The following is a 27,984-nucleotide window of genomic DNA, read 5'->3' as shown; positions in this document are numbered from 1 at the left end:
CAAGAAGGGAGGCTGTCATTGGTCCGATTTTAATGTCGAAACAAAGATTATTTATGGTTGGTTAGGACACTTGCCGTGGAACTGAGACGAAGTTTACCAGTATTTTGAGGCCCCACCCCTTGCCTTCCTTCCCCTCAGTCCCATTTTGTCACCGAGCCAGAGACAACTCGTGCTCATTATTTGCTTAATAAGGCCAGTGGCTTTGGATTTGGAGATCTTGAGACCTGCCAGCTGCCCCTGAACTGAGTAAAAGTTTTCTCCTTCCTGCCACTGAAGTGGGCGTTCTTTCTCTGGCAGTACACCAGCTCCCAGGTAGGGAACTCCCCCACCCCTTCCTTTCCTGGTCCCCTTCTTACCAATTTGCAAGTGGACTGCTGGGCCTGGGTCTGAAGATTGTGGCAGGCTTCTGAAGGTTTCCCCTCTGTGTGACGCAAGCCGCAATTCCCCAGAGGGAGAAGTGAAAGAAGGCTGACAGATTGGTTTACTCATCGGAAAGGAAGTAGCCATTGTGTTCACTCAGTTAATGCAACACATGGGCAGGATTAGGTCCAGGGATTTTTCTTGGATGCCTCTTCAGAAGGGGTTTTCTGTATTCTGACTTCACAACTGAAAACCACTGCTTTGTATTCTGTTGTAGATATTTGGTTCTCCTATTTGCATCCTTGGAAATGGTTTCAAACCCTGTGGTTTTTCTATTGTAGCTTTCTATTATATTTCAGTAATTTGTTTTCAGTAATTAGTTGATGTAGAACTGCCAGAAGTTGCAGTGATATACACAGTAAATTATAAAGCTGTCTAATCACCTAGTGCTTGCAGTGTGTAAGGCAGTGTGTTAGGTGCTAGGACAGGGGAGATGTAAGTTAGACTTTATTCCAGGAGTACTGCGAGGAGAGGTTGTAAAGTATCCTTATCTCTATCACACAACACAGCAAGATAAGGAGCACAGGGAAGCTGTCAACAGCTGCAGTGAGGAAATGGGGGTGTGGTACTTAGGAAGCAGGTAACCCAGAAACTGGAGCTTGAAAGTTGCATATGCAAATTTCATATAAAGGAGATAGGAGCTATCCTGGGTGAAGAGAATAGAATGTTCAAGAGATTGGGGGAGTAGTCCAGTTAGGCTGGAGTGAACAGCTAGGTTGGGCTGAGACCATACAAGGTTTTCAAGTGCCTGGTCAGGTAGTTTAAATAATGACAAGTTAATTGTAATTTGTTAATTGAGTTATGGGAGAATAAATGATGCAGCCAGATTTGTATGAAGGAAATTGGATTTAGTAGTAATGCATCTCTGCCTTTTTCATATCATTGCACTGGTGGGAGGCCATCTTCCCTGCTCATCCAGATAAATTAGAATCTGTCCTCCTGATGAGCTATTTAGAGCTGGAGGTAGTTGGCCTCAGGTCTCCAACCCTTAAGATGGCCAAGGGATTCAAGCAACTCATGAAGCTGTGGTGTATAGAAGGAGCTTCATTCCGTACTGAGTTTCTCTTCCCAGCTTTTCCAGCTGGGAGGCCTGAGTTGGGCAGTAGGTAGGAAGTGATGTATAAGAAGGAAAAGTCAAGGCATCAGTGCTGAGAAAGAGATGCTTAGGTTAGGAAAGAGTATGTAGTCCCAGGGAGGAGAGACTGGTGAAAAGGAAGTTACCCATGCAGAACTTTGAGTCTGGGAAATTTATACATAAGCCATGAAAGCCTTTTTCAGAGATTTCTTACCGGCCCTGTGCCGCCATGGTCAGAAGAACTGTGTTGTAAGGGCAGGGAACAAGATGAGTTCAGCGCCCACAGAGAGACTGAAGTGAGGTGTTTTAGCTAGCAGAAGAACTGATTCAGAAGAGAAGGTGAAGAGCTGAGAGCCACATCTGAGACATAACTGGAGAATTTAAGAGCCAAGATGAAATTACTAAAGGAAAATGCTGAAATTGAAGAGTAAAGGTCCAAGGTTATACCTTGACATCTATGTGGTGATAAGAGGGAAAGGATCAGTGAAGGAGATTAACATTTGCAAAGTATCATTATATTTCATTATGATGGTAGATATAAGCAGGAATCATTAACCTCTCTTAATCCTTATTTTATCTTGGAAAAACTTGTGGTTGGATGGGTTAAGATATTTGCCTCAAGTTGCCAGCTACTGAGTAAGTACGCTGACAAAAAGCATAGTTAGAGGGCGGCAAAGTTAAACCAGCAATTGAGTGGTCGAACAGCTCATCTTCCAAGCCAAGAACAGAAACGGGTGAGGAGATGGTAGCAGCCATATCAAATACTACAAGAAGTTTGGAGAGTACAAGATTGCCAATAACATGGAGTACAGAGCATGCAGATATCTAAATACAATCTAAAATGAAGGGGCCAGAGAGATGGCTCAGTGGTTCAGAGCACTGGCTACCATTCCAGATGATCTGGGTTCAACTCCCTGCATACACAAGGTGGCTCAACCATCCTTCACTCCAGTTCCAGGAAATCCAGAACCACTTCTGACCTCTGAAGGCACCATTCATGTACATGGTACAAAGACATACAAACGTGAAACAATTACAATTCATGTGTATCTAATTGGGCTGTTCAGTTTAATTCTACTTAAAATAGCTAATAATATGCTTTTATTGGGGAATTTTAATCTAAGAGGAGAATAAGTTTTTTCTCTTTACAAAAATAAAGTAAGAAAAAAATCAAGAGTTCTCTTTGCTTTTTTTCAAAGCATTTTCTTAATACCTCTAAATACTATCTATCGTTCCCACCTTGTTGTATACCTGCTTGCTTCACCACAGAGACTATGTATTATTTTGTATGGAGTGGAGTCCAGGAATTTGGATTTTGGCTTCTGTACCAAAGAGTTAACAGGGTTGTATTTTTTGTTGCACAGTCTTCAGACAGGACAGAGGCACAATACAGGAGTGACTCATCTCACCCCCTAGGCAACAGGTTCCTCTTTTTGGGTTTGGAGACTTTTCAGTCTTTTAGCAATGTCCAGCTCTTTGTTGAAAAACTAAAATATTTCAAAGAAAGGAAAGCCATTGTGTATCTTATTATATTGATCATTAAAAGTTAAATAAATAATACTAAACATTTTGGGGATATGTATTGTATTCTAAAGCTTCCCATAAACTTACATGGTCACTTACTACCTTAAGCATGATAAGAATTTTTGTTGTTGTTGTTTTTGTTTTTTTGAGACAGGGTTTCTCTGTGAAAAGTCCTGGCTGGCCTCGAACTCACAGAGATCCACCTGCCTCTGCCTCCCGAGTGCTGGGATTAAAGGTGTGTACCACTTCTGCCTGGCTTTTTTTTTTTTTTTTTTTTAATGTGCATTGGTATTTTGCCTACACGTGTGTCTGTGTGAGAGTGTTGGATCACGTGGGACTGGAGTTACAGAAGTGAGCTGCCATATGGGTGCTAGGGATTGAACCCGGGGCCTCTGGAAGAGCCACTTGTGCTATTAACCGTTAAACCATCTCACCAGTCCGCATGATAAGAATTTTTATTTCCTGTCTTAGAAAAGAAGAAAAAGCATTGAGAGGTTAAAAACTCTCTTTGGAAGTGACTTAAGAGTTGAACTTGGGCACTTTGGCTATGTATGCTCTCTAAAGGAAGTAACATTTGAGTTAGACATTGAACAACAGGTAGAATCTTTGTTACTTTTTCTGTTTTGTGAGTGTGTGTGTGTGTGTGTGTGTGTGTGTGTGTGTGTGCACTGCTGTGCATGTGCACAGACAGAGGCCGGAGGTTGATAGCAGGTGTCTTCTTCAGTTTCTTTTCATCTTTTTGAGATGGGATCTCTCTCTGACCCTGCAGCTGATAACTAACTGGGCTAGACGGGCTGGCCAGCCAAGTGTAGACTCTCCCACTGTCCCAGGGCAAGGATAACAAGGCTTGCTGCCGCACTCACTGTCATTGTTCTTTATGTGGGTGTTGGAATTGAACTCATGTCCCATGCTTGCACAGTAAGCAGTTTACTGACCGAGCTACCTTCTGGTCCTCCCGCTCCCCACCCCCACTCTCCTCTGGCCCTTCTGAGACAGTATCTTACTTCATAGCCCAGGCTGCCTCATATGCTCCAACTCCTTTCCTTTTGTGTGCTGGGATTACAGTTGTGTGTCACCACAACTGCCAGATAGTCTCTTGGTTTTCTTTTTCAGTGTTGGGCTCCAACACGGGGCCTGGTAGATGTTGGGGAAGAAGCACTTTACCACTGACCTACATCCTCAGCTGTAGTCTTCCTAGGGAGCGGCTTTGGGAAGGGCATCCCAGGTGAAATGAATGCTATTTGGGAAAACAAGAAAGAGCTGGGCCCAACTGAGTTGTTATATTTAGGAAAGTAAAAGGTCATATGTATTTCAAACTTAGTATTTCAAAGAAATTGGACCGTATAAAATAAATTGCCAAAAGAACATAGATTTCTGGTCTTTGGATGTTTATCTGTTAGTTTTTTTCTAGTCTAATTCCTGTACCTCTGAAAACCTTCTGTTTATGATGTAAAGAATTGTAGCCAAAGTTACAAGCAACTTGGTTATAACTAAAGTTATATTTGACCATACCTCTCTGCATTCATGCACTACTATCTTGTGAAGTCTTATAAATATGAAATAACAGGGATGATGTTCAGCTCCTGATTATAGGATAAGATTTTACTCTTGTGGCTTATTGATTTCATGTCATTTCATAGAGTATTAGTGTATATATATTATACACTATATTATATATATACATATTATACATACATATATATATAATTAAAATGGAAGAAATTAAATCCAAATCCTGCCAAATACAAAGAGACCACACTGAAATATTGGGGTTACATTCTGGCTTATCTAAGGTACCATGATCACCCTAACTATGGCCACCATTTTTGCTCTAACAGTTAAACTGCTATTAGCTCGTCTGGAGTTAACGTGTGGAGTTAATCTAGAAAAAGAAAAGCATTGTTCAAGTGTAAGAGATGACACTAGTAGTGATTCCAGCATGGAGTTAATTAACACTTTGGTAGATGATTACGGAGAGAAATCTAAGCATTGTTATCGTTCAGAATGGAGAATCCATCTTGGTAACTTGGAAGTAAGAAAACAGAGAGAGCAATTCCTTGAACCAAACCAATGACTCGTTACAATGAACATTTGCAAGAAAAGCTGATTGGACAAAAGGGCATATACACTGTGACACACCACTCCCAATGCCACCAGGACAAATGAAGAGGTGTGGGAGAGGTGGCAGAGATGGAGGAGTGAAGTGAGTTTTTTTTTGTTTTGTTTTGTTCTGTTTGTTGGCTTGCTTTGTTTTGTTTTGATTAATTTTTTAAAAATTTTCTTTTGCGGAGGGTCTCTGCAGAGGGGAGGGGAGGATATGAGGAGAGAGACTGAGAGGCGAGCAGAATTAGGGTTCACGATGTGAAATTCCCAGAGAATCAATACAGAAATTATGTTTAAAAGAAAAAGAAAGGAAAGGAGAGAGGAATTTGGAGACGATTTGATTTAGTTCACATTTCCCTTCAAGCTTCCAGTCCATAGAATTGTCTTTGAGGAAATAAGCATGCTATCAGGAGATCCTGTAACAAGTGTGTGTGTGTGTGTGTGTGTGTGTGTGTGTGTGTGTGTGTGTGTGTGTGTGTGTGCACTTGTGTCTGTAGGGGAATAAACACATTAGCAAGAGATCCTGGAATGTGTGGACATGTGTGTGCTTTTTGCTTCTCTTTCACAGTTTCGAAGAACTACGTGGGAAATACTCACCCCAAACCATGCTGAGACAGCGAAAGAATCTGCCGTGCATTGCCCCGCTGCTGACCACTGTGGAGGAGACTCTGAACACCGTGTCTGCTCAAGTCCGAGGACACATTCCCGAATGGCTCCATGGCTATCTACTTCGAGTTGGACCCGGGAAGTTCGACTTTGGAAAGGATAAGTAAGCCTAGATTTTGGAGAACAATTTGGGCTTTGTGGTGTGGTTTATTCTACGGAGCATGCACTCAACTCTCTTTCTTCTCTGAGGTGATTACTGCTGTTCTATCCCTTTGATTATAGATAGGGAAATTGTTGCTTAGAGGAGGGGAAAAAAGTTTTTTGTCTTTGTTTTAAACCATTTTGCTCCCTCACCCCCACGTGAATTGTGAATTTGAAGTTCTCATTGGGTTTATGCCCAAGGGAGCCATGCAAAGATCTCTGCCAGACTACTGAGATATTTCACCACAAGGTCCTGAAAGAAAGATCCCGCCCTCACCTCCTACCTCTTTTTCTGCCACCCTGAACCTCCCAGACACGATGACTTCTTTCAGTTCCTCATATTTTTACCCAATGTCTTGGTGTTGATGTTTTCTTACCTGTTCTCCCTCATCTCTCAGGCCTGATTTTTGTCCTTTTGACGTCAACTCAAATCTCACTCCCTTTAATGCCTCCTGTGACTTCTAATTCTAAAACACCAACATTGACTGCATTACCAGTCTTCTACATAGCACTGTTGTTGCTCGTGTCTGTTTACTGTTAGTTTGTTTTTTAAAATGACTTATTTCTCATATATTTTATTTGTATGAGTGTTTTGTCTACTTGTAAATATATGTGTCAAATATATGCCTGGTGCTTGCAGAGATCAGAAGAGGATATTAGATCCCCAGAAACCAGAGTTATGGGTGATTGTGAGCCACCATGTGAGTGCAGGGAACTGAACCCATATCCTGTCTAAGAGCAACAGGAACTATTAACCACTGAGCCAACTCTCCAGCCTTGTTTGTTTTTCTTTGTTTATGTGTGTTAGCTGTGTTTCTCTGCTAGGATTTTAGTTCCATGAGGGCAGAAATGCTTCCTAATTTATCCATATGTTCCCAATATCTTGATCAATAACCTGTACCTAGCTAGATAGCACTCAATAGGTAGAAAACCCAGTCAGTCTTTAGAATATAATTTCTTTGGGTGTCTGAGGGATATGAGATAATGGGCAGATATGCCTATGGCTTGGAAGTAATCTGCTGTGTAATATTTTAAAATGTTGGAAATTTTTGCATGAAAAAATTTGAACTATAGCAGAGTCACTGGGATGGGTGGGGTGGTCATGTACTACCCAGCACAGCCTCTTTTACCAATCTTATGTTACTCCCTGCCAGTCCTCGCAACTATTTCTATAGACTTCTTTTTTAAATTGCCATCATCTGGGGACCTGGAGAAATGGCTCAGTGGTTTAGAGCACTTGTTGCTTTTGCAGAGGACCTGGGTTCGAGTCCCAGAACTATATGGTAGCTTACAACCGTCTGTAACTTCAGTGACCTTGCTGGGCACCAGGCATGCACATGGTACACATGTATACATGCAAGGAAAACATTAATATACATAAAACAAAATAAATAAATCAAAAACAATTCCAATAAGAAAAGAATTGCAATCATGAGTAGACAGTTCTTTTGTTCTGCTTTTTTTTTTTTTGCAGGGTGGGGTGGGGTTGGTTTTTTGAGACAGGGCTTCTCTGTGTAGCTTTGCGCCTTTCCTGGAACTCGCTTTGAAGAGCAAGCTGGCCTCAAACTCACAGAGATTCGCCTGGCTTTGCCTCCCGAGTGCTGAGATTAAAGGTGTGTGTCACCACCGCCTGGCTTGTTCTGCTTTTTAAAAATGTATGCTATCATAGCAGCAAAATATTTCAGTGAATAAAGGTATTTGCTAACAAGCATGATGAGCCAAATCCAGACACATGGTTAAAGGAGAGAACCAACTCCAGTGAGTTGTCCTTGACCTCCACACACATTTTGTGGTATACGTGTATATATATATAGACAAACATACACACTTAAAAATTCACACTCTGATAGCTTTATGTTGCTACAAAGTAGGGATGACCATTATTTTTAATGACTCGATATTTTAGAGCTTATTACCTTTTAAAAATTGAGCAATATTATATTACATATGTGTGTGTGTGTGTGTGTGTGTATAAAATCTAAGCTTACTCTCTTAACTACTTACAAGGGTACAGTTCAGCGGCACTGAGTCCATCCATTCTGTCATACCACTCTCCTTACATCCATCCACAGAACTCATTTCATTTTACAGAGAGTTAATTCCTTCCTCTCTTCCCTTCCCCTGCCAACTACCATTCCGCTTTGCTGCCAGCTACACCAGAGCGGGTGCCTGCCTGTCACAGTCCATCACGCCTCTCCATATGTTTTTGGTAATAAGCCAAGGACCAAGAGACTGAGACATTCTCAGGATAATTTTAAGATATATGTTTCATACTTGCAGACATTTTAATTTGCTGAGCCTTGTCTTCAGTGAATAGCATGCATGAAATGCAGTGGAGCACCCTGCCCAGCTGTTGCAAGAAGCCTCAAGGAGGTTCTTTAGAGGTCACATTGCTGGTGGGCGGAGAGGAGGACAGAGACTGAGGTAGAGGTTGACAGTGGGGAAAAATCGAAGTCCACAAACCCATAGATAACAGGGAAAGAGAAGCAGTGGGGAGGAACCAATAGACAGAAATGAAAGAGAACAAAGAAGGAGCTACTGAAACCAGAAAAACAAAACTATAAGAGATTTTGTAGGTCTCAATGCAAATACATTTGCAAACCTCAAATATGTATTACTAGAATGGATAGAGATAGAAAGTTTAAGCAGATTGACTTTTAGGCAGCTAAATACACTTTTTAAGGATATATATATATATATATTTTAAAGGCACATGGCTTAGATTATCTCAAAGATGATTCCACCAAAAATTTATATATTTGGTAGCCTGATATTGCTTTATAAATTATTTGAGGGCACTGGAAATGGGAGGAAATGTCCTAGTTGACTTTATGAGGGAAACATCATTTCAGTATATAAAGACAGTGCAGGGAATGGAACATCTAACCAATCATGTTTATAAATATATATGCATAAGAACAAAATATAAAATAGTAATTTGACACTAATAAAGTACTTATTAATAAATAGAATCTAACATCACATTGCATATAAAATCCACAAAGATCAGGTAGAATTAAGTCCAAAAAAGCAAAGTTGGCTCATCGATAGGAAATCTGCCCATATCACATTATTAACTGGTCTCTGGAAAAAATAGTTATAGATAAGATAATATATTATCTTCATAGGTGCTGAGAAGACTTTTCATTGAAATTCATGATTCATTTCTCATAAAATGTTCCAGGAAAATCAGAATTAACAGATAGTTTCTTAATATGTCTTCATAACATGTGAATATATAATGTCTTATCTCTCTCTTCATGCCTGTATCTTTATGTAAAAATAGTAAGGCTAAATTGGGAACTGCTACAAGTAGGTTTTTTTTTTTCTTGATTTTTGTATTTGTTTTTTAGAGACAGCATTTCTCTGTGTGTAGCCTTGCAAGTGGGTTTTTTTTTTTTTTTTGGTAGGTTTTTGTTTTTTTCTATAGCTGAGCGTCAAGTCAGTTGTAAGTAACACAATTAGATTAAAGTATTGATTTAGGGGCCAAAGCCTAAGCAAAGAAGTAAATCTTTCCCTTTCAGATGATAGGTTAGTAAACCTAAGAATCCAAAATAAATAATACAGCTAAACATGACAGTAAAATGCAAGGTAACAGGATGTAGAACCACACTGGTGAAGAGAACATCACTCATGGTAGCAATGGATTAAATACTTAGGAAAGGACTTGGCTCTTGGTGTTTCATTTGGAGATGTGCCAACATGGTCTTGCTACATAGCCTAAAGTAGCTTTGAATTTAAGACAACCTTCCTGCCTCAGTGTCATGAGCACACCATGCTACAAACATGGATTTCCACAATGCACAGTTTACTGAATGACAATATGGAGTAACTTAGAGCAGGGTGCAGCCTGGTTTTAACTCTCAGCCACTCAAGTGCTGGGATGTCAGGCTTGTACCGCTGTGCTTAGAAGTGAAAGACACATTGGATGAATGGAAAAACCACCTCTTGTTCTTGAACAGAATGACAACACTTTAAAGGTACATTTTCCATTATTTGTAAATACATTATGATATTAATAAAAATTCCAACAGGCTATTTACAGGAAGTTAGACTAATTAATATCAAAGTTCATATGCAGAAATAAATATGCAAGAATTATCAATAACACACTGAAAATGAAAATTGTTAGTGCTTTACAAGGCCTTAAGAGCACTGTAAATTCTCTACAATTGAAACATTATGATCCTGTTCATGAAGAGGGAACAGATAACAGAACAGGAAGCCCAGAAACAGACCCACAACTTACCAAACTGAGCATCTAATAAAGGTGGCATCTGAAATCATGGGAATAAAGGGACTTCTTCTTTTTCCCTACATTAAAAAAACGTGGTAAAATATGTAACATGCAAACTTTACATTTTGACCATTTTAATTGTACAGTTCAGTAGTATCATGTATATTCACATTGTGAAACATTTTCAGAATTTTCTCATCTTGAAAAACTGGAACTAACCAGTTAAGCAGCAATTTGTCATTTTCTCCATCCTCCAAGTCCATTAACCAACCTCATTCCTGTTTTTATAAACCTGAATATTTTAATTTTAATTTTAAAGTACATTTATTGAGTATGTGTAATTGCGTGCACGTGTGTGTACATGTTCACATGCCATGGCGTGCATGTGGAGGTCAGAGGACAACTTTCAGAAGTCAGTTTTTTTCCATTGGCCATGTGGTTTCTGGGATCAAACTCAGATCATCCAGCCTGGCCGCTATGCTTTTACCCAATAAGCCAGCTCTCTGGCCCCTTGCCTACTTCTAATGTTGTATATAAGTAGACCCTACAGTGTCTGTACTTTTATGACTAGTCTATTTTACTTTAGCATAATGATCCTCAAGGTTCATCTGTGCTGTGACATATGATAGCGTTTTCTTTCTTTTTAGTGCTAGGTGAAAATTGTGTGTATTGTAGAGGAGGCAAAAATTTCCTCATCATCTTGTGGTCTTACTAGTCCCAAGAATTAATCAACAATTGGGAGGATTAATAGTGTGTGTGTCACGTGGGGAAGTCACATAACTTTTACTTGCTAATGTTTATATGTACTTGGGAACCCATGTAAGAAAAATGAGGAGCAGTTGAGTGTGGTGCAGGCTGGGGCAGGGTGATCACAAGTTTGAAGTTAGCTTCATTTACATAGCAAGTGCAAGGCCGGTCTGGGTTATATAGTCAGACCCCGTCACAAGCAAGCAAACAAACAACACACACACACACACACACACACACACACACACACACACACACACACTGGGGGTGTGCTGGAAGGGGAGAATCATTTAGTCTAAAGCCTGGGTAGTAGTAATTGGACTAAGAGGAGTAAGTGGTGAGAACGTGTCAAGGGTTGGAGCTGGGGCAGTTAAGTTAGTGTGGGAAATGGCTGTCCAAGTGAGTGTTCCAGGTGGTCCTGTTTTCTCTTCGCTTCAACTCCCTGTCTCCAGGCGCAGGAGTGTCTCTCTTCCTTCTGATACAGGGAGGCCATCTTTCATGAGGGAGTTTTATTTTCCACTTTTGGAAAGAACATAGAAGGCCATAGTGCTCGTCTGCAGCGGCTGATCCTCAAGAGTTTCAAATTCAGAATCGTGTGTCAAAGTGGCATATTCTGAGTAACAGGCATGAACCTCTACAACTGGTTTCTTTTCAGTCATCAGTAGATACTTTCATTGCTTCTGTCTTTTGACTCTCGTGAGTAGTGTTGACTTGAGCCTGAGTGAACAAAGACCAGCCCTGATTTCAAGAACCTTTGTCTTTTCAGACAAAGATGCTAAGCTTCCTTGCCCATGATGATGACACCAAGCATTTAATCTGTCAAACTTAGGAAAGAAAGGACCACATAATAGCTCTTTTGTTTGTTTGTTTATTTATTTCTCTTTTGAGACAGGGTTTTAGCTCAGGATAGCCTCAAACTCATGGTCCTCCTGAATCTGCATTTTCAGTGTTGAGATCACAGATATATATCATTATACTGGCTGTGATAATTTTTTTTTTTTCAAAACAAAGCTATACTTTTTTTCCTACACTTTTTTTTCTTACAGGTTTTTGATGTTCTATGCTTTAATTTTATTTATACATGTGCCATGGCATATGTGTGGAGGCTAGAGGACAGCTTGCAGGAGTTTGTTCTCTCCTTCCATCCTCTGGGTTCCAGGGATTAAAGTCAGGTCATTAGGCTTGGTAGCAAGCACCTTTACCCTCTGTACCATCTTGCTAACCCTGCTCCATCACTTTGGTAGATAATTTTAGTATAATCATAAGGCCAAAATGATAATGCAAAAAGTAAAATTGAAAAAAAAAACTATAGTAAACAGAAAATTTAATGCATTTAGGATTTGAGGATGAATGTTTCCTCTTAGGAACTTGTTCTGATCTAGAAAATGCCAAGCTTTCTCTGGCCTGCTTGTCATAGGGAAAAAAGCAGAATTACCTTAGGTCTTACCACTGTAGGGTTTTCCTTCAGCCCATTGGAAAGTGAGCTTTTTGACAGAGGTTAAGAATCACAGGGTTGGGGATTTAGCTCAGTGGTAGAGTGCTTGCTGCCCTGGGTTTGATCCTCAGCTCAAAAAAAAAAAAAAAAAAAAAAGAATCATAGGGTCAGGGTTAGGAGAATGCAAGTTGTATTTCTGTTGTAGCCCAGGAAATTTCAGAACACTGCCGTTCTTAATTTCAAATTCTCTGAATTATTGATTGGCACTGGGGACACACACCACTTGCTTATCTTTCTATTTGGATGGCAGAAATATCACTCCACCCCTCATTCTGACCCCATGCTTTCCTTACTCATAAGTTAGTTTCTGTCGTTTCCTCCCTTTGCAGATACAATCACTGGTTTGATGGAATGGCTTTGCTTCACCAGTTCAGAATGGAGAAGGGCACAGTGACATACAGGAGCAGGTTTCTACAGAGTGATACATACAAGGCCAACAGTGCTGGGGACAGGATTGTGATCTCAGAATTTGGCACTCTGGCTCTTCCTGACCCATGCAAGAATATCTTTGAACGTTTCCTGTCAAGGTTTGAGGCACCTGGTAAAGAGCCCTTAAAATGGCAGTGATCATCATTTCATCAGTATCCACACAAATAGAAATCTTGAAAAATACACATTTTAAAAGTATATTTTTATTTATGTGTCTGTGACTGTGGGTGTCCTTGGGGGCCAGAAGAAGTTGTTAAATCCCCTGGAGCTGGAGTTACAGATGGTTGTGAGCTGCCATGTGGGTGCTAGGAACTGAATTCAAGTTTTCTGGAAGAGCAACATGTACTCTTAAGTTTTGAGACATTTCTCTAGCACTTGAAAAATATACTGTGTGTGTGTGTGTGTGTGTGTGTGTGTGTGTGTGTGTGTGTGTATGTGTGTGTGTGTATGTGTGTGTGTGTGTATGTGTGTGTGTATGTGTGTGTGTATGTGTGTGTGTGTGTATGTGTGTGTGTATGTGTGTGTGTGTATGTGTGTGTGTGTATGTGTGTGTGTGTGTGTGTGTGTGTGTGTGTGTGTGTGTGTGTGTATGTATGTGTGTGTGTGTGTGTGTGTGTGTGTGTGTGTGTGAAAGAGAGGGGGGCATTGAAAATTTCTCCCTCAGAGCATGTGCTTACTGTCTGCTACCTGATTTCAGTCATGACTGACAACACCAATGTCAACTTCGTACAGTACAAGGGTGATTACTACATGAGCACTGAGACTAACTTTATGAATAAAGTGGACATTGAAACTCTGGAAAGGAGGGAAAAGGTAATGTGTAGGCCCCAAATGAATAAAATAGATCCCAATTTTCTTTCTTTCTATTCAGAGTACCTCGTGGAGTCTAGATAGCTAAGGAAGAAATCAGAGTCTCCACAGAAATAAAGGCATCCATTAATTTAGGCTACAGTCACCCTCTGCCAGGATTACAATGCTTGTGGGGCTGTTTTTCCTTAAAGATAATCCCAGTTTCCTACCTTAGTTTTAACATCACAGGGCCGGGGTTGAGGGAAGTAGCCCGGATAGGCTCATGTTCTTCCTAGGCACAGTACCTATCAGACTAGAAGTTGTGTAGGCCCGTATTGCCTTGGCACATTAATTAATACAATTTCAGGACGACTTTGTTGTTGATACAGTGTCTGCTCTGTAGCTCAGCTTGGCCCACAACTCACCATGTACCTTAAGCTGGCTTTGAACTTGTGATCCTCCTGCCTCAGTCTCCTACATGCTGGGATTACAGGTGTGTTCCACCACCTCAGACTAAAATTTTAATTTTATTTTTGATTACAATTGTTATGCTTATTTTGAACTTTGCCGTGATACGAGCTAAATCTGTACAGAGGTTTTTGTTGGTGGCTGTAGTACTGCTGGTTTTTTCTTGTTTTGTTTTTGCATCTGTTTCTTTTTCTTTAGCAGGAAAAGTAATTTTGATTTCTCAGAGCTTCCTCATATCACACTTTCAACATAGATAACATGCTTCTGTTACCTATGCTAATTTATGTTAATAAAGATCTATTGTGTATCATTTACAATTCTCAAGTAGTCTTAAACCTGCAGGTGGACTGGAGCAAATTCATTGCTGTGAATGGAGCCACTGCACACCCTCATTATGACCCAGATGGAACAGCATACAATATGGGAAACACCTATGGGCCAAGAGGTAAAGTGAGGATGCAAGTATTTTTAGATATAATTAGGAGTAAACTGTTTCACAAAGTGCCATTATGTTTAAAATGTAAACAGGAACTATCACTTGAAAGGTTCCAAAGAGGTATTACTGAGGTTAAAATACACGATTTATCATTAAGTATGTGTTCTGTGGTCCTTTTGTACCTATACTTGGCAACTGATTTCCTGTATGTCTTTTTCAGTGTAACTTACATTTTTATGTTCCATTATGATTTTTGGATGTTATAAGCATTGAAAGGCACATATCTCTTGAATATGAACTTTAAAGACATACTATATTGTAAAAGCAAAATGTAAAATGCTATAGAAAAGGAATGTAGGGAAGGCCCTACTGTCTATCACACAGACGTAACTAACAAAGTAAGTCAAGGCCATAGCTGTATGGCATATGCTGTATCCCAATGCTGGTCATCTACACACTTCCAAACCTGCTACCAGTCTTCTCTAGAATGTTCCAGTAGCTAGTAATTGCAGCTAATGTTAATTGAGTGCCTAATATAGGCTATGGATAAGCATATTTCTTGTTTCCTTCTTTAATCTGTACACACCAACTCTCAAAGTATACAACTCTATTATCACCTCCATTTTACAGATGAGGCCAGTGAACTCTGAGGATGTTAAAGTCATTTGCTTGAGCCAATTTCCATGTCTCTAAGCCAGACCTGACTGAAACCAGGCCTGACTTTAAACACAAAGGCTTGCTGTGAGTCATTCTGTTGGCCCCTTTTATTAGCTTTCCGTCACTGACTCCAGAAGGCTGTATTGATATTATTTAACATCTAGTCTCCACCCAGTCACCATTTCTCCCTCCACTTACTCAAGACCTTTAAAATGATACACCCACTCTCTGAGGGAAGGCAAATTTGCATTCCTGTTTTTGAGAGCATGTTGTCTCTGAACAAGAGTGTGTTAGTTGAGAGTATTAGATATTTGTGACTATCTACCTAGACTGTTGTCAGACTAGTGTCTACAGTTAATGAAATATGTGTTGTGGTTGTGGTTTACCTTTGGTGAATAGTCAGCTCTGTGGATAGCTCCTCCATAGGTCTGTATCTACACATATGAGTGTCTATCAAGATGGATTCTGAAGTTTTAGTTTTATTGGCTTAGGTACAGATAGGGTGTCCTGAATACATTTCCATCTAGCTTGTTTTCTTTAAAAGCTGTTCTAGGAACATCCTTCTACTGGGTATAGTGATATGTGGAGACCATGTGGAAGCCAGAGGACAAGCTGTGAGAGTGAGTTCTTGCCTTTTACCATGTGTGACCTAGGGATGGAAATCAGGTCATCAGACTTGGTGGCAAGTGCCTTTACTGACTGAGTTATCTTGCCAGCCTTCAGTGACCTTTTCAAATCTAGCTATATATTGTATTCACTAGGGAACCATACAGTTATCTGGGTTTTGCCCTCAAAGATCAGAATTTAGTTAGTCTCAACATCATCCAAATCTGCTAAATCAGGACCTTTGTCCTAAAAAGACGACTGGTTTTTATGTACATTAAAGCCTACATGGGTAGGTTTTCTGTTTGTTTTGTTCCATCCATCACTTTTTAATCACTAAAAAAAAATCCACTTCTTATTAACTTTATTAACCAAGTAGTTTATTTTGAAACTTACTTGTAATTTGGAAAATATCATTCTTAATTATATATCTTACAATAGTCACTAGATCATCAGTCTCAACCTTAATGCATCTAAGAATCATCTAGAATGCTCGCTATCAGGATAGGCCATGCATGCATCTTTAGGGATTCTGGTCCAGCAGAACTGAAAAGTGGCCAAGAATCTGCACCTTTATGGATCCCAGGGCATCTTGGTGCAAGCAGTCTCTAGGTCTCACTGAGAAACTTAGGCACCAATCATGACTGTCCATGCATGTTACTTTACCTCAATTTCCTGTTTATACAAACTCCTGGAGACTGCCAGAATCAGACTCAAGGCGCTGAGCAAGGCAGCTCTCTTTCACATTCCTCATCGGATTAGAGGCTTGTCTTGCGTAATGCCTTCACAATGCCTTCAGTGCCCTGTAGTTAGAACAGTTCAGTGACTAATTGTTTAAATTCAATGAATTGGGTAATCCAAGTGCCAGCACTAGAATCCTTTTATACTCTAATCCTAATAGCAAACCTGCTTCTGTTTTCTCATTGGATTATCTGGTTCAGTGAGAAGGTTTTGAATGGGAACTCAATGCATATATAAGTTGCAGGGAGCCTGAATACCAGGGATACATTTGGATACATAATACTTCTGACTGTAATTTTTAAAATGCCTACAATTATCTACTTTGAAGAACAAAAAGGTGTAGGAAGGGGACTAAAGAATCAATGGGCAAATCATAGCAAAGCTTTAGCCTTTTCAGATATTTTTACGATCCTCTTTACAAATTAGTAACATTGTTTTGAACATTTTGTCAACCCAGTTAAGTTGTCAACAACTTAAACTATGTTCTTCGTGTTGATCCATCACTGTTCTTGTCTATTTTTTTTTTTTTCTGTCACTGTTCAAGACATGATGTTTCCTATTTTGAAGTGGCCTCTCAAAACTTGTCCGTATCTCCACCCTGGACATCTGCAGTAATTTGTACCTGTTGCTCACTCGGTGTTTTTACCAGGATGTCAACAGGCATTACAAAACCAAACCTTTGATCTTCTCTGCTGAACTTTCTAAAAATGAGTCTTTCTCATTTTAGATGATGGCAGCCCCATCCTTCTGGTTGTTAATGACAAATTTGGAATCATTCTTCATGTTTCTCTCTTACACCTACACCCAATTAATCAAAAGAATCATCTGGGCAATGCCCTCAAAATATCTTCAAAATCCAACCACCTCATGCCATCTTCCATGGGCACCCGTGTATTTTTGAACCACAGTGTTCTCACAATTAAAATTATCAAACTAACCTCTTAATCGGTTTCTTCAGTACTTCCTTCATCTTACTTTTCCGTGTTCTCAGCATAGTGGCCAGGTTGACTCTTACCCCACCCACATCTCTGGACTCATCTTTAAGATTCTCCTTCTTATCGGACAGTACTACACTGGCCTCTTCACTGTTATTTGAACATCAAACTGTTCCAGGCTGCACATGCTCTTTCTTCTGTCTGGAATGCATTCCTCTCCTAGATGCTCTCAAATCTCTTCCTCACCTTCTTCAGGCCATCACTTGAATGGTATCACCCCAGACTACCATAGTCAAAATGGCAAACAGGAATGTCCACCCATACACAATCACTGCAGCCCCCCATTTCTAGCTTTACATTATAGTTTATATCATCATCTGGTGTGTTGCATTTTTGCTTGTGTTTTTTTTTTTTTAGAATTTGAGTTTTAGAGATGAATAGATTTTTATCTGTTCTGTGTACTGCTGTATACAAGATTTTGAAATATAGTATTTAGAATTCTTAGGACAGTGTTTGGAATATGATTGGTGACCAGTAAATGGCGGCAGAATAAATAAACCAAGAAAAAAGTGTTGGTTATTTTATTCCTTAAGAACAATGGAGATTGTGAAATTCCATGTTGTGCAAGTTCATCATGTCTTACACTACAAATTATAATACCAGGAAGAGAATTCATTATCACCTGAATATTTATTTGTTTACTGAGTAGCTACATAAACATGTGCTATTAGTTAATCTATCAATAACTATTTATAGCATGCTCACTAAATACCATGCCCTTGCAAGAGCAAGGGTTATTTCATTTTTGAATGTATATAAAAACGGTAAAGGGAGAAATTTTGTTGTCCAGGTTCTTGCTATAATATTATTCGGGTTCCTCCAGAGAAGACAGGGCCTGGGGAGACGATTCATGGAGCACAAGTGCTGTGTTCTATCACTTCTGCTGAGACCATGAAGCCTTCTTACTACCATAGCTTCGGTAAGTCTATAGAGGAGGCCAGTTGCCCTGGGCTGTGAGTTAATGTTGCTGTATCACAAAGATTAGTTTTGACAAGTACCATGTTGATCATTTATCAGAGTGTTAGTGTACTGAGGTCACAATGGCATTAGTACCAGTTAAGTTATTCTGTTTAGCCCTGTACTCCTTATGCTAGCCTACAGACTGCTTGAAGAGACATGGCTGCTTCATGTAAGTAGTTACTAGAAACGTAATTGATAAGGAAAAATTTTAGTCAGTATTAAAATCCTAAAATAATAGTCACACATGAAAAGGCCTTGACTATTTCATGCGTGTATGTGTGTGAACCTTACGTTCTATATAGATTGTTTCAGCCTTTAAAAATAGTTTTGTTAACTTTTGAGGTGTTTTAGCCTTTATTGGGAACATTTACTTTATGTATTGTAAATTGTGATAGCCAAAATATCCTTACATCTTTACTCCCGGGATGTACAGGAAAAGGACTAAGGGATAAATACACTGAGCATGGATGGCATTTTAATATTGTTCTGCTTTCTGTTATCCTTAAACCAAAACAACTTAAAATGGAAAAAAAAAAAGTCTAACTAAGGGCATTAACCCAAGTATTCTTAACAGTTCTCTTTTCTATGCAGAAACAGGAAATATGTCCAGTTGAGCTGGGAAACAGCGAGGTATTTCTGGGTGGTGTTTACTTAGGTCAGCAGTAACATGCCAGTCTTCAGACGGGTCCCGTCACTGCCACATTTCAGTTCACTCTAGTTTGCCAAGTAACATTTTATTCTTTTCTGGAAACTTTTAGGAATGACAAAAAACTACATAATCTTCATCGAACAGCCTCTAAAGATGAAACTGTGGAAAATGATCACTTCTAAAATCCGGGGGAAGGCCTTTGCTGATGGGATAAGCTGGGAGCCCCAGTATAACACACGATTTCATGTGGTGGATAAACACAATGGACAGGCTGAGTATTTGAGCATCTTTATAATAAAAGTGTCTGCCCCTGAAGGTGAATTTCCACAGGGCTGACTTTTCACCTTCATACATTATTTTTAAAGACATTTCTAATTAAGGGTAGTATTTCCTTTTTTTGGTTGGATTGTCCACTAATTAATTAGCACAGTGGATGTTTCTTTTTGGGAAACTGTGGGGAATGTTTTTACCCCTCCAAATGATTGAATTAAAAGGGTACAGGAAGCTCTCATCACGGGTTTTCTCATGCCATAAAAGTGCAGAGGGGTGCAGTTTATGTATACAGCTCTTCCGTCACTTCTGCATTGGCAATTTGAAGCTTAAAGTAGCTGCTTCTGGGACTTGGTGTGCCAATATCATAGTCCCACTGAAGTCCAGCATGTCAGGTTGCGTATCTTCTTATAGTCCCCATTAGTAATGGTGTCATTGTATTTGTCTATGTTTATCTCTAAGAAGATAGCATCTTAAATTTAATTTTCCTGATTTCATTACAAAATTATTTGAATAATGAGCATATTTTTCAATTAGTTACTTAATTTATAATAAGCATCCTAAGTAACAGTATTTTCTATTAATCTTGTAATTAGAGTCTAGGACCTACTTATCCTGTAAAGCATTAGACCACACATTTCAGGAAAGCTTTTAAATTAGTCACAACAATAGATTAGTTTGTGTCAGATGGCCTCAGTTCACCGATTAACGTGAAATGAGCTGACTTAAGCAAGCAGTGCTTAAATCATTTGCTTTTATATACTGATTTTTCTTCCGTTGTACCTGTTGACCATGGCATGGAAGTTGGAGGTAGGGATCCTTCTAATTTGAACTTTGTATATTTATTCCTGAAAGGGGACAGAAAGGAGGGGAGGGAAGAAGAGGGAAAGAAACTGAGTGTCTTTCTAAATTGTTTGTGTACTTTGCAGACTCTCCCAGGAGTATATTACAGCAACCCTTTTGTTACCTTTCATCAAATCAATGCCTTTGAGGACCAGGGTTGTATTGTGATGGATCTGTGCTGTCAGGATGATGGGAGAAGCCTGGAAGTTTACCAGCTACAGAACCTCAGGAAAGCCGGGGAAGGGCTTGACCAGGTAGGTAAACATCTTGAACTCCTCTGCCTTCTGAGTGCTGGGATTAAAGGTGTGTATCACCATGCCAGGCATTAACATTTTATTTTTAAAATGCTTGCTGTATATTAATGAATGGACTGTTACAGAGCAGACTTAGGGTTAAAGGAGAAAAGCAAGCTGAAAGCATGGGCCTTCTCCCCCCTCCCCGCCCCCCAGTCCTCTTCCCTAGTTTCTCTAATATCAATATTGTAAACTTGGGTTCATTTACTGTTATTGTACGTATGCGTATGTGTGGTGTGTGTGTATGAGTGTGGGAGACACAGCACACAAGTGAAGGTAGTGAAGGCAGAGACAGTTGTCAGGAGTTGGTTCTCTCCTTTCACCGTGGGACCTGGGGCTTGAACCCAGGCTGTGGGGGCTCGGGGCAGCAAACCATTTTACACTTTTGTTGTTGTTGTTTTTAAGACAGGGTTTCTCTGTGTATTCCTGGCTGTTCTAGAATTCCCTCTGTAGACCAGGCTGGCCTCCCCAACTCAGAGATCCGACGCAGCTGCCTCTGCCTCCTGAGGGCTGGGATTAAAGGCGGGCCTGCCTGGCTCCATTTCCCCCTTTGACCCATCATGTCACGAGCCCAATATGAACATCTTGCATTGTTGTGAAACATTTGTTATAGCTGATGAGTCAGTTCTGATCTAGTATTACCAACTGAAGTCCACAGCTCTTAGGGCTCACCCTGTGTGTTAAATAACCTGCTGTCTCTATAGCTCTGTCTGTTTCACAATGTCTGTAGTCCAGGCTGGCTTGGAACATACATCATTGTCCTTCCTCACACTCTCCAATGGTGGGAGTAGAGCTGGGTACCACCATTCCTAGTTTAGGCTGACTCCCTCCCTTACTCCCTCCCTCCCTGCCTTCCTTCCTTTTTAGTAGTAGCATGTGTGGTTCCTCCATGTTTTTTGTGTCTTGATAGTTTTATTATTATTGAGAAATAGTGTCCTGTGTATACTAGTTGACCATCTATTCTTCCTATTGAAGAATATCTTGCTAGCTTACAATTTAGGTGAATATGACAAAAGTTGTTGTAAACATTTGTGCAACGGCGGTGGTGGCTCACTTGTTTAATCCCAGCACTCGGGAGGCAGAGCCAGGCAGATCTCTGTGAGTTCGAGGCCAGCCTGCTCTACAGAGGGAGATTCAGGACAGGCACCAAAACTACACAGAGAAACCATGTCTCGAAAATCCCCCCCCCCAAAAAAAAACCCAAACCAACAAACAAAAAAAAAACCATTTGTGCACAGATTGCATGGAAACATACATTATCAGTAGATGCCTTTTTTGAGACAAAGTCTCATGAAATGTAGGCTAACCTTGAACTCACTGTATAATCAAGACTGGCCTTGAACATTGGTTCTATTGTCTCTGTCTTCCGAGTTCTAGGATTACAGTCCTGGGTCAATACACTCAACCTTAGATTTGTTGTTGTTGAACTCACAGAGATCCGCCTGGCTCTGGAGTGCTGGGATTAAAGGTGTGCACCACCACCACCACCACCACCACCACCACCACCACCCAACCTAGATTTTTTTTAAAAAGTGTATATTTTGTTAGTTAGGAAAATTCTAGTTTTACTTCTTTATTACTAAGAATTTTGGTCATGGATAAATGTAGCATTTCATATTTTTTTCTCACTATTAAGAGTACCACATGGATCTTATCCCTTGTTTATTAATGTGATGAAGTGTATTGGTCCCTTCTTTAAAAAAGTATTTAAACTAGGTATGATACCTTTAATCCCAGCACTTGGAAAGTAGAGGCAGTCAAGTTTTTATAAGTTACAGGCCAGTCTGTTTACATAGTGAGTTTCAGGACAGCTGAGGATACATAGTGAGACTCTGTCTCAAAAAAAAAAAAAGTTTAAACTGAACCTAGTAGTTCAAGCCTGTAATTCCAGCTACTTTAGGGGGCTGAGGCAGAGGATTCTGGGAATTCTGGGAATCTGCCAGTCTCTGCCTCTCATTTCCTAGTAGAAGCTAGGTCATTATCCAAATGGGATTTTACATGGATTCTGGCAATTTGAACTCAGGCCCTCCTGCTGTGACACAAGTACTTTTACCCACTGAACCACTATTCTGAATCAATATTTGCTTTTTATTAAAAGTAATAACCATACCAATGGGTGTGGAGTGGTGTCTGGTTTGATTTGCATCCCTCAAATGGCTAATGTTGTTGAGCATCTCATTAGGTCCTGAGGGGAAGAGTTCCCTAACACCTGGTCCATCTGCGGGTCCTTTCCCTCCTCCTAAATCTCAGCCTCATTGTCCTCCCTGGCCTTTCTAGCTCATCATTGCCTCCAAACACCTATTTTTAAACATTTTATCCAGTTTTTTCCCCTTTTAGTTCTTCTCAAAGGAATGGTTGGTTCACACCACCTGACCTAACCTTAAATGTTTTGTTGTTGTTGTTTAGCTAAGGTTTTACAAGAGAAAGTGATGTTGCTAAAAGGTCATTTTTATTTTTATTCGCCCTGGTTGTCCTGGAACTCACTTTGTAGACCAGACTGGCCTCAAACTCAAGAGACCTGCCTGTCTCTCTGTCTGCCGAGTGCTGGGGTTAAAGGCATGTGCCACTACTGCCTGGCTAAAAAGTAATTTTTAAAGAGCCAATCCTTTATAAAGTTTAAGAATAATATTCTAGAGGTTTCAAAAAATTCAAATAAAGAACGGCATTGAATTTTACTCAAAGAAGACACTTCTGTGTGGGATGGAGGTGACGTGGGGTAGGTAGGTCAAGGGAATGGTATAGTTTGTTCTCTGTCTTACAGTTTCTCCAGAGAGAAAAGTGTGCTTAAGGCACATGGTCCCAGGAGCTGTGCATGTTTCCTTTGCGTCTTCCGCTTAAACGCCATCTCCGTATGCAGACTATTTTGGAGTGTTCCTCTGATCAACCATAGCATCAGCAGTTCCCGAGGAGAACTCACAAGACTTAGCACAACAGAAAAGTGAGCACAAAGAGAAGGAGCTGGAGGAAGGCAGGCTCCAGCGAGCCATTCTCTACTAGAGTAGTTGCATAGGACACATATAAAGAACTAGTCCTGACACCGTGTGAGACCTCTCAACTTCCTGGCATGTTCACAGACCTGGTTGTTCAGGGTCCTCTGGGAATCAGTCATGTAGGCAATCCAGCCAACATAAGTAACCTCGGGTCCTGAAGTTCTAGACTTCTAGGTGAACTCTCAGATGTTAATCTTTTTGTTTTTCTACTAAAGATTAAACCTTGGATCTTGTACATGCTAGGCAGGCACTGTACCATTGAGCTGCATCCTTAGCCCCCAGGTATTCTCCCCCCCATACACCCCGACAGGGTTTGCCTGTGTAGTTTTGGTGTCTGCCTTGGATCCCACTCTGTAGACCAGGCTGGCCTCAAACTCACAGAGATCCTCCTGGCTCTGCCTTCCGAGTGCTGGGATTAAAGGCGTGCGCCACTGCCACGAGGCACCAAGGTGTTCTTTTTAAGTAATATCATTATCATGAACTATATTTATTGACTACACAGTGCCATTTAAAGCTTCGCATACTCTTAACAGATACAGCAGTCTAAGAACTCAGTGTTGAGGAGCCAGCTAAGGGTTAGTCTTGGAAATTGACCTTCTCAAGAATGTATGGGGTTTGAGCAATCCTAGCCTGCTAAACTGGGCCTTCTCTGAATCAGCAAACATGAAAAAGGGACCTTCCCTTGTTACAGTCTAGTCCCTGGGACCTTTGACTATATAATCATTTGTTTATTTGAGGCTAATTAATAAATATTTAATTTTATAATTACTATTCCACCACTAGAATACAAATTTCATGAAGTTCAGTGTTGCATTCCCAGTGTCTGAAACAATACTTAGCCTACAGTAGGCACTCAATAAATATTTGTTGAATGAATGAATGAATTAGAATTATTATTTGCACAATTCTAGTAACGACTGGATTTAAGTTACTGGTTTATTATTCTAGGGATGACATTTCCCCATCTGTTTATTTCTCTCTTCTGAACAGGTCTATAATTCAGTGGCAAAATCTTTCCCTCGAAGATTTGTTTTGCCCTTAGATGTCAGTGTGGATGCCCCCGAGGGAAAGAACCTTAGTCCACTGTCCTATTCTTCAGCCAGTGTTGTGAAACAGGGTGATGGAAAGGTAAGCTCCCAGTGGGCACCAGACTAAGGATCTGGACTTTAGTGACATACTCTTTGGCTATTCTCCAAATGTTTGGTGCCCAGCAGGTTTCATAATATTTGGCTGAGCTTGGGTGAGGTCATGGAGACTTGTTTGCACAAGAGACACAGAAACTGGGTGGGATGGACACTGTGTTTGGCTATACCTTCTCCGCTCTGAGCCAGATATAGGCAACTTGCCAATGGTTGTGGAATGTGTGAGCTTTTAAGATTGACTGGACCTCCCCACCTTCTGGAGACACTGCTTTTCCCACGAGAATTTGTTGTGCAGCTCTGGATGCCTTACTTTTAGCAGAATACAGAAGCACTCTGCCTCCTGTGCCATTTGACGTAGTCACAAAGCCTGACAGTGTTGTCTGCATGTGCACACACACTATGGAAAGGGGAACAATAGGAAACATGACGTGGAACTGTAGTTCTTAGACCCTGTCACAATGAACAGAGTAGTGTGCCCTTACACTAAAGAAATGAAAGAGAATTAAGGGAAAGGAAAGAGAACTAATCAGCCACTTTAATCCTTTGGGGATCTCTCTTAGATCTGGTGCTCTCCTGAAAATCTACACCGTGAGGACTTGGTAGAGGAAGGAGGGATTGAATTTCCTCAGATCAACTATGGCCAGTTCAACGGCAGAAAGTATAATTTCTTCTACGGCTGCGGTTTTCGGCATTTGGTGGGGGATTCTCTGATTAAGGTTGACGTGGTGAACAAGACACTGACGGTAATGGAAATCTCTTTTCTCACTTTTTCCAAGACCTGCTCTGCCCTTTGAATTATTTTTGTTTTGTTTAAAGTAGTTCCTCAGATGTATTATTTTTCTCAAAAAATTTTACTGTCTGTTTATTTTATGTGTATGTGTTTGTGCCCGAGTGTATTATATGCACCACATGTGTGCAGGAATCTGTGGAGGTCAGATGAAGGCATCTGATCCCCAAAAGCTGCGGTTACAGGAAATTGTAGGCTGTTGTGTGGGTGCTGGGAACTGAACCCGGGTCCTCTGGAAGAACAGCCAGTGTTCTTACTGCTGAGCTGTCTCTGCAGCCCAGTTCTTTGGGTTCTTTAATATTACAACAGCGCAGCTATTTTCCTAAGTTTGAGAATCATGAATCACTTAAGCAAGGGGTTGGTTTCCTGTGACAAATCTCAAGGAAAGCCAAAACTTGGGGAACTAATGGTAAAATTGATGTCTTTCTTTTTCGGAGTAATTATGAGATGAAGGCTGTAGTGACCCCTAGATTTTAGGTTGATGGGAAATTATATGGGATGGTGATCTAGAGGCAGCAGAGGCTCTTCTTACCTACATTCTGCGCAGTAAGCCTGGGTTCATGTTCGCTGTCAGAACATCCTGTTGACGCCCCATTTATGCTGTCAGTGACAAACGCTGTAGAATGCTCCCCACTCGCTCCTCACCTTTCATCAGATGCCTCTGTGTGTGTTGGGGGGACTTGCAGGTTTGGAGAGAGGATGGCTTTTACCCCTCAGAGCCCGTTTTTGTCCCTGCACCAGGAGCCAGTGAGGAGGATGGAGGGGTTATTCTTTCTGTTGTGATCACTCCCGACCAGGTAAGTTCACTTGCCTGCCCCCAATCGTAATAACACAGCACTAGTTCATTGGAGCACAGTGTGGAGAGACGCAGCCCACAAGCTATTTTGATGCTTTGTGGCCTCTTCTCTGCCCTCTTCCCCTTTTTACTGTGTACATATCCCCCACTTTAAAAGTCATGGTCCACATTTCTCAAAGTCCTATTTGTAAAATCATAACCTGAGGTGTCTTCAGAGGCATTTGTTATATACAAAGCACTTTCATACATACTATGATAATTATTATAAATTATGAAATACCATTTTATTCATGTGGAATTTGTCACTTCTAGAAGTTGCAGGTGGCTTGCATCTGATCTCACAGTGGTAAAGCCAGTGTTTAAATCATCTGGCTTCTGGCCTGATGTTCATACTACCATCCATGTTTCTGATTTCAGTGAACTGACCTAAAAAAAACCAAACAAACAAACAAACAAAACTCCAGTATCATAAGCCCTGGCTAGCATCTCAGTAATGCTACTTATTGACTTGTGTGAGCAATCTTATAGCAAATGTGTTCTCCTCAAGCACCAGCTTTGATCAATTATTAGTGGCACCTGGGTGTGGGGTTCTGTACCCTTTAATGGTTTAGAAAAAAAGAATGCTGTGATCAATTAGTAATAAGCTATGGGCTTATTCCATGAATGTAACATTCCAATAATTAGGTCAGCACCAATCTCAGACTGACTTACAACACTGACATTTGTACAGCTCCTAAGTAACACAAAATAGCAGCATTTCTAACTTGGGAAAAAATAATTTCCGCATATTTTACAAGATTAGAAAGGGTCAAGCAAAAATATTGTTAGACTCAAAGCCGTCTTATGAAGAGAATTGGCACAAACAACCTTATTTCCTTGCTTTAGGGTGTCAACTTCTTTAGTCACGGTGTTTCTGTCCACTTCGGCAACTGGGCAAACATTTAGTGGGTGGCTAGGTGAGGCATAGGTACTGGGAACAGATGTGAACATGAGTAAGACGTGCTTTCTTTGTTAGCAAGGTCCAAGCCAGTGGAGATGGTTTCCAAAGGAAGAGGGAACTTTCAGTCCTGCACTTCCTTTTTCTAGAGTGAAAGTAACTTTCTCCTTGTCTTGGATGCGAAGAACTTGGCAGAGCTGGGACGAGCCGAGGTACCTGTGCAGATGCCTTATGGGTTCCACGGCACGTTCGTACCCATCTGATGGCACAAGCAGGTCTGAGAATCAGGTTCCAATGAGTGCACTCTGTACAGAAGAGAAAACAGCGGGTCTCACCCCAAATGGCTGTAGTTTGGACTGATCCTGACCCCCATGAGCTCGTATTTTGAATAGTTTGTTCCCAGCTTGTGGCACTATTTTGGGAGGCTGTGGAAATGTTTGGGGATGAGGGACCAGCCTTGGAAGTCCCTGGCCCTCTCTCTGATTCCTGTCCACGACAATGTGAACAGCCTTCACTCTGTGCTCCCCACCTTGCCACATATGGGGTGCTCCATCATGCCCCCCCCCCACTGTGGTGGACTCTGACCCTGAAACTGTGAGCCAGACACCATGAGCCGAAGGAAATCTTTCCACCTTTGGGTGTTCCGTCAGTTTGGTTTGGTTTTGCAGCAGCGGTAAAGTAACTAATCCCCAAACTAGATATATTGTTTTACATTTCTATTAAAAACATAATTTGTGAGGTAATTATGGTGTGCTGTGTTTTTAATGCCATTTTGAAGGACTTATTTCATG

General features: G+C 40.6%; 2 protein-coding genes across 5 annotated transcripts in view; one reads left to right on the top strand and one right to left on the bottom strand.

The window, feature by feature from the left end:
* Il18 (interleukin 18) overlaps positions 1-415 on the bottom strand; it is a 29,952-nt gene extending 29,537 nt beyond the window's left edge. Inside the window, exon 1 of the mRNA XM_036194255.1 lies at positions 357-415. The gene's annotated coding sequence lies outside the window, so the exon portion shown is untranslated. The remainder of the gene's footprint in view (positions 1-356) is intronic.
* Positions 167-27,926, top strand: Bco2 (beta-carotene oxygenase 2). 4 transcript variants are annotated; one of them, XM_036194251.1, is made up of 12 exons: positions 167-312; positions 5,691-5,891; positions 12,738-12,949; positions 13,535-13,650; positions 14,437-14,539; positions 18,317-18,445; positions 19,245-19,405; positions 20,335-20,502; positions 24,522-24,659; positions 25,234-25,416; positions 26,147-26,257; positions 27,272-27,926. In XM_036194251.1, the coding sequence occupies exons 2-12, from the start codon at positions 5,728-5,730 to the stop codon at positions 27,551-27,553; spliced, it is 1,767 nt and encodes a 588-aa protein (XP_036050144.1). In that variant the 5' UTR covers positions 167-312; positions 5,691-5,727; the 3' UTR covers positions 27,554-27,926. The 4 variants fall into 4 exon arrangements, with proteins under 4 accessions (XP_036050144.1, XP_036050146.1, XP_036050145.1 ...); XM_036194253.1 differs by having other exon boundaries at positions 27,343-27,513; XM_036194252.1 differs by lacking the exon at positions 167-312 and having other exon boundaries at positions 5,636-5,891.
* Positions 27,927-27,984: the final 58 nt, after the last annotated feature.

Source organism: Onychomys torridus, chromosome 7, assembly GCF_903995425.1.
Source record: "Onychomys torridus chromosome 7, mOncTor1.1, whole genome shotgun sequence".
Classification (NCBI taxonomy): Eukaryota; Metazoa; Chordata; class Mammalia; order Rodentia; family Cricetidae; genus Onychomys; species Onychomys torridus.
This window is presented reverse-complemented; position numbering and strand designations above follow the sequence as displayed.